This window comes from Cyphomyrmex costatus, unplaced genomic scaffold (assembly GCF_001594065.2).
Source record: "Cyphomyrmex costatus isolate MS0001 unplaced genomic scaffold, Ccosl1.0 scaffold499, whole genome shotgun sequence".
Lineage (NCBI taxonomy): Eukaryota > Metazoa > Arthropoda > Insecta > Hymenoptera > Formicidae > Cyphomyrmex > Cyphomyrmex costatus.
Window position 1 is genome coordinate 407430 of NW_017279259.1, and position 6974 is coordinate 414403.

At 37.7% G+C, this 6974-nt stretch overlaps 1 protein-coding gene across 6 annotated transcripts in view; it reads left to right on the forward strand.

Annotated features, from left to right (window-relative positions):
* The window catches only part of LOC108778255 (tyrosine-protein phosphatase Lar-like), a 334530-nt gene extending 328887 nt beyond the window's left edge, over nucleotides 1-5643 (forward strand). For 5 of the 6 annotated variants that reach the window (XM_018545382.1, XM_018545385.1, XM_018545384.1 and 2 more), the window contains 2 exons: nucleotides 4447-4615; nucleotides 5239-5643. In XM_018545382.1, the coding sequence (XP_018400884.1) occupies nucleotides 4447-4615; nucleotides 5239-5330 (261 nt within the window). In that variant the 3' untranslated portion in view covers nucleotides 5331-5643. The remainder of the gene's footprint in view (nucleotides 1-4446; nucleotides 4616-5238) is intronic. The other variant, XM_018545386.1, reaches the window with a different exon arrangement.
* Nucleotides 5644-6974: the final 1331 nt, after the last annotated feature.

The following is a 6974-nucleotide window of genomic DNA, read 5'->3' on the forward strand; positions in this document are numbered from 1 at the left end:
TAACTAAGGGAATTAAATCTCGTTGGTTAAACCAGTGAAACATTTGAAAAACGACCAAACCAATGGAAAAACAGCAGTTGCGATAATATGCGAACTGACGTCGTTTCATTACCCATACCTGTGCAATATCTGCAAACGACATCACCATATTGTAATTTTGCTTAATCCGCTTGTATTTTATACGCGGAAATATATATTTTAATTCGTATAATTTACCTACGATGTCAATCGATTTATTAATGTATTAACAAATTAATATTTCGTGCAAATTCATTAAAAACGTATACATTACGCAACGTGCGGCTACATTTATAATATGACTAGCGCATTCAACCGCTTTGTTAATAATTTCGATACGTTTTCAGTAATCACGCGACAATAATCTGCGCTATTCGACAAAGCAATCGATTTTGGTTGTTTTGCGATATTCTACGATCTATTATGTGATATACAATCAGTGTGACACGAACTAAAATAAACTATTGATACGACCAAATTTAATAAACGATGGAAGGAAAAGAGTGCTAACAGACGTAAAAAAAAAAAGGGGGTAGGCGGAGTGCAGAACAAAGAATGACGTTGTCCAATACGCGAACGAAAACTGATAAGACAAAGTCTAAAAACCATAAAGAAGCGGAAGAGAAGAAAACGGATCTTTCCAACGGACCATTAATTGAACCCAAGATGTTCCGTTTAAGTCGACTGGCAATTCTGTCGAATGCCGATTTTCAGAAGAACTCGTAATGAGGTTGACGAAACTCATTCCCTCATCTTCATTTACCTCCTTATCCCCTTAACTTCCGCATGTGCGTCTTTAAAACTTGGGAAAATTACGGATTCTAAAACGAAATTATCTGACTCGCTAAGCCGAGCTCTCTCACTGGTGATAATATTGTACCAAATAAAGTTACAATAAATTTATAGATTGAATGAATCGCTTATGAATCGCCAGTAGTCTTTGATTTCTTGCGACTTCCTTTCTATATAAATTGCGGAATCTCTCTTTTACACTTTGAATTTCTTTAAATAAATAAATAAGAAAAATTGCATTTTTTTATTGAATATTGATGAGAAATGTTAGTCTTAATTGTAGTAATCTAATCGTATTAATCGTGTTTTATATGTATAAATTTCATTCATTTTTAATAATAAAAATTTCTGTTAATGTTAATACATTAATACGTATTAATAATTTAAAATTATATGAAATATAATGGTCTTTTATCAGAGAGAAAAGAGAGAAAGAGAGAAAAAGGGAGGAATATTATAATAAACGTTTTGTAACTGACAGAACAAAAAATGTAAATATTCAGTTTAAATGTAACGTTCATTTATTTCAGATCGATTTACAGTCACGAGAGTTAATCGGTGAGTAATTGGTCGCTGTTTTAATTCAATTGTCAATGCAGAGTCAGCACTTTATACGATTAATGAACTGAAAATTGGATATTATTTATCCATCCTGATGATCGAGTAGAATTAAATAAAAATCAATTCAATTCGAAATACATCGTTCGCCCGAGTAATTACAAGAACGTCGTTTACAATAATAATTTGCGCATATCGCGAACGTGAGTAACATAGAAAACGCAAGCACATTAAATATTCAATATACGAGTATATCACCAAATGTTTAAGAGCGATCATGATCGGTTTATCGTTCGTGTAACCTACGTTACAAAAAAAAACGCACCTACGGATGAACCGTAAAAGTTTAATGAATTCCTGAAACGTAAGTTTACGTTTGTGTTATGTAAGTTTGAGAAACACAACTTCGCCGCGGTGTTGTTCAATTTTGTGCTTGTATAGAAGAGAGCAGCTGTAGAGACGAACATCCTTCGAAACATTAATTTACGAGTTACCGGGCGGATTATAAAAACCCACCGTCGAGTTCCCGTTTCATACAGGATAAGGAAAGTTCAGCTCTCAGAGAAGCGTAAGCGGTGGAAGAGCATGTCATAAATGCATGTGTCTGTTGTGAGTACGCCGGCATTATTGCGCCTCGTATATATGTATACGGCCGGATTAACTATGGACTTTCCAACGAAAGTTTCGCATATTATTCTGCGTTAGACCGCAACGCGCGGTTTAGATAACGGAACGGAAGGAAGCAACGCGGTGCTTATCAAACTCGCGGCGCGGCGCGGCGCGGCCTCTAACTTTTCGTCCGATTAATCGCACGCTTCGAGACTATGGGGATAAACAGCCTGGCGACCCCCCGATAAATATTCTTATCCTCGGGATTTGATATCGCACAGGAAATGCAGCAATTCGGAAAGATTAAATTTTCTCGAGTACCTAGTCGAGCTTGTATTTACACATTTAATGAAAGAAACTTCGAAAAAGCATTTTGTACTTCTGAGAATGAAACAATTACGCTTCGTATGCAATTATTTGGATTTGTTCTTTTTTTATGAATGAAGGAAATCTAAGCGTAAAATATAATATCAGCGCGTCGAGAAGTGAATAATAATGGTTAAGCAAAGAAACTCTTTAATAGAACTCTTTTGTACTGGATTAATTAGTACATGTACTGATATATTAGAATTATTTATTTCGATTCTATTATTTATGACATACTATAATATTGAAATTAAATTCATAACGTCAAATTATATGATACCCAATTTGAGTTGTTTTTAATCATCTCTATTATATAAGTTGAAACAGTCCCTACTCTCCCAAAACAATGGAGTTGATTTAAGTAAAAGAATGTATTAAATTTGACTTAAACTTATAAGTTTATTATTTGCTTTATCTAACAATATAAGAATTTTAGATTTTTTTGTTTATTGAATTATAAAAAAATATTGTATTTTAGCAAAATTTTAAAGAACGACTGCAAAAAGGTTTCTTTTCGCCTATTTTTCAAAGGTCCTCGATTTTGGAATCAAATTTTACATCAAACGATAGTTCATGATGAGACATTAATCATAAAAAAGTTTTACGTCGAGGGATTGATTTCAGAAATTTAGAGCGTCAAAGAGGTTACCAACTATTAAGAAAATATGACACCAACAACATTTTATAGCACGAATTTTTGTTTCGTAATCAGCAACTCAAAGAACCCATAAATACTGACTTTTAAAAAAATTCGAAAAAAAATTTATGCTATAAAGCGTTGTTAGTGTCACACATTTTATTAATACTAAACGTACAACTTTTTTGTGATTAATGTCTCATCGTAATCTATCATTTGACATAAAATTCGATTCTAAAATCGAAAAGCAAAAAGCAGGAATTTTTTTGCTGTCGTTCTTTGAAATCTTCAAGAACGATTTCTATATATGAAAGTGCAGTGTGCGAGAGAAATTAAATTAATGATTATTGATTTGACATTTCTCTTTACCGAGATAATTCTGAGAGAAGACGACGTCCGAATTTTTTAATACCAAGATATAGCCAAGAAGCAAATATCCAACATGTTGTCAAGGATGTTCTACAATTCTCAATCCCTTAAGAAGGCTTACGTACCTCTCAGACGAAGGTACACTGTCGTAAGGTTCTGACTACGGATTATTTATTTAAAAATCCTTTTTAGCTCTCGCGACGTTTTCTGCTCTTTATTCCTTTCATTCGCGTACACCGAATGTTGGATTCTACCAACCTCGTGTTAAAGCGACACTCGCGAGGGTTGTCAAGTGGAACAGACATAGGATAAACACGACGTTCGTCGGAGTCTTGAGACGAGTGCACTACTAGCATTTGGACGTTGCAGCCAATTTTCCAGCGTAAATGTGCAGGCTTAAATAACATTCGTGAAATGTTTTGATTATTCTAACAATCTAAGTAATTTCGGTATGTGAGAAACGTTAATCTTTCGTTAAATAATAAAATATAGGTTTATTTTTCATAATGAAAAATGTGTTCGGTTTTACTTACGCCACAAGAATTATAGAGATAATTTTAGGAATTAAAAAGATTGAAATATATACTATTTTAAGAAAATTGATGAAAATCTACCAATAATTCGAATAAGGAATGATTAAAAATTATAAAAAACTAAACATTAAACTCTGAGATACACCACCAAAAATTATCCTGGAATAATATTTATCTTAATAAATAATTTGCACCAAACACATCGGGGCAAACCTTCCTGATATCACTAAACGATATCAGAGGATATACTTAACAATCTCTTTCGAATCTCCTTCAATGTTATACACGTCAAGAATTCTCATTAAAAGAGGGATACCTCTTTTAACGAGATACGAGTATTCTCTCTACCCTCATCCGTGCCGCTCACGAAAGGCAGCCTCTCGCGATCAACTTATCTCCGCACTTGTCATCTTCATAGCCAGTACTTATCGGAGCTGTCCTAATAAAAATTGTATCCGACATTGGCTAGTCGGTTTCTTATTCGCTCCCATCCTCACCGCGGCTTCTCGTCCACTCGAAGAGACGCTACCTGATCTCAGAACGATCGCCCGATCTCTGTTCCAGATAATCAGCTACGACTCGAGCAGAGGCGGCGTCTCCGTGGTCACGGAGAAGGGTGACAGCACGACGAGTTTCCTCTTGGTGCAAGAAGCGAAGCCGTCGGACTCAGGACGGTACACTTGTAACCCCAGTAATGCTCAACCGAAATCGATCACCGTACATGTACTCAACGGTGAGTAATCGATGATACGAGGACGACGCGCCAGCTTCTTGTCAGCTCGTGATTAACAACGATCGTGTACATATAGAAATAAAATAAAACACCGAATAATATTGGAAGCGTAAACTTCTGAGAAATATCTTACTCAAACTTTATACGGCGTATAAGATTTATTGAGAAATACTTTATACGGCACGCATGTTTCTTTTATTTGACTAAATTGTGATTTTTCTTTAGCATCTTAAGGCGATTGTCGCACATTGTTGGAAATTTTTAACTTTCGACGTTGAATGAACAGTAATTATCGTTGCACTATTTTTCAAATGTAATTCATCGTTTAATATAAAATATTAATTCTTAATGCTTCTAAGACCATTTGATGCGGTCGTGTGACTCATCTAGGATCGGCAAGTTCTCTTTTTGGAAGGAGAATTGTAAAAGTGCATTTCACTAAGGAGAAACCGCGCCAATTACGGGAAATAATTAGCTAAATTGCATTCCATTTCGGCTGAACGACAAAAAAAAAAAAAAGACAATGCGGGAGAGGAAAGAAAAGAAGAAGAATAGGAAACAGCGAGCGGAAATGCCAAGCGCCGCGGGTCTTCAGAAAATTTAAGTGTTGCCCTCTGTTTCAGGAGAGTATCCCGCGGCAATGCAGCACGGCGGTCAGGCCAAACAACCGAGGCTGTACTCCCTTCTGCTCTGCCTGTGTCTGCTACTTTACTAATTGCTCCATTCCATCGCGTATTTTCGAAGGGAGAAATCAGAAGGCACACTTTCCAGCGAAGAAAAAAAAAAAAAAAAGAGAGAGAGAGAACGAAAGAACGAGTGAATGAGGGAGGGAGAGAGAGAGAGGTATTTCCGTCACGAGTTGTGCGAACATTGCCCAGGTGTCATGGAAGCCGCAGCGAGATACATGCGACGATGTGCATCCGATGGAGGAGACGCTTTTGACTGTGGCACCGGAACGATGAACTCTTTCGCAACGACGCGCCGTTTGTCGATGCAACCGAGCGACGACGACGTGTCCGGAAGGGCAGCGCGACCGTCTATAGGATGACGCTTTTAACAATTCGGAATTGCGAATATACAATAATACATATAAGAGAAATCATGAAATTCCAATATGTAATAACCGTCGATGAACAATCGGTTTTATTATAACAATAGAGGTTGCTTATTCGTGAATAAAATCGTAAATTCGACCGGAAAAACATGGATAAGTGCATCATTATTCGTTAGATAAAGCATAATTCTGCATTCGTAAAACTGAATAAAGTGCAATTGAAATTATTATTCGGATGTCACCGAAATCACGCGTTTTCAACATTCCGACGGTCCCTCTCTGAGATGTCCTTAATTTAAAATTCTCCACGAGCTCTCGAAAGAGAGCAATGGAAGTTTCGCTTAACTCATTTTGCCCAAGAATATCGAATTCCGACTCGTTCACAATTTCGAAATCCTCGAAACAATCGACTCTTTTTTCGCGTACAGCTGCAAACCACCTCTCGTTCGAGAAAACCGTGAGTCTTCTGGGACATCTTGTATGTAACACAATGCAAATGACAAAAGATGGAAATGTGTAACAGAGTGTTCAGGTAAAAAAAAAAACGATCGAGAATATGGAAAAGAGAAGGGGGAGACGCGCGTCGTGCTTGTCTTTCCCTCCGTGATTACTTGGAGTAAACTCGAAACTGCCGACTCATGGACTTTCTCAGCTGACAAGACCGGTGGCGAGTGCATCGTGGACGAGAGAGAACGAATCGTTGCCATGCGACAACGGCTTTGACCAAGTATATACGCTTCGGAATTCGCGCCTGTGTGACCATCGGTTGCTACGACCAGGGTGTACTTCTATCGCGGTATACCGAGATATACCCGATTCTTCCTTGACGGCACACACAAGGAACCTTTTGTCGATCCCCCAGTCTCGTGTTCCAATATTGACGCCGCATTTCCGGTGCCACTAAAGAGAGGAACGGCGAAATCTCGAATTTCTACGCGCCGGAAGGTATTGCGGAGGCGATTACCGCGTAATCGGATCGTCTCGACTTTTTTCTTCCCTATTGTTTTTCTTTTACCGCGTGGCATTTTAAAATCAATTAGCGAGCGATAAAGCCTGTGCAACACGCGCGATTATCGATCGACGGCTGCAGGTAGCGATTTTCAGATTACCCATTTCTCGGATTTGTCTCGACTAAACACAATCGCGCTACTTGACAATCAAAGAACGTCGTTAAGTCTAAAGCGGGGCGCAATTAGCTTACGCGAAATAGAAATTGCGCGTTATGAGATTCAGCAGTAATTACTCTTCCGTTCTCCGACGGTTACCTCAAAAGGTGCAGAGACAAAGAGAGATTCACCGTGTATA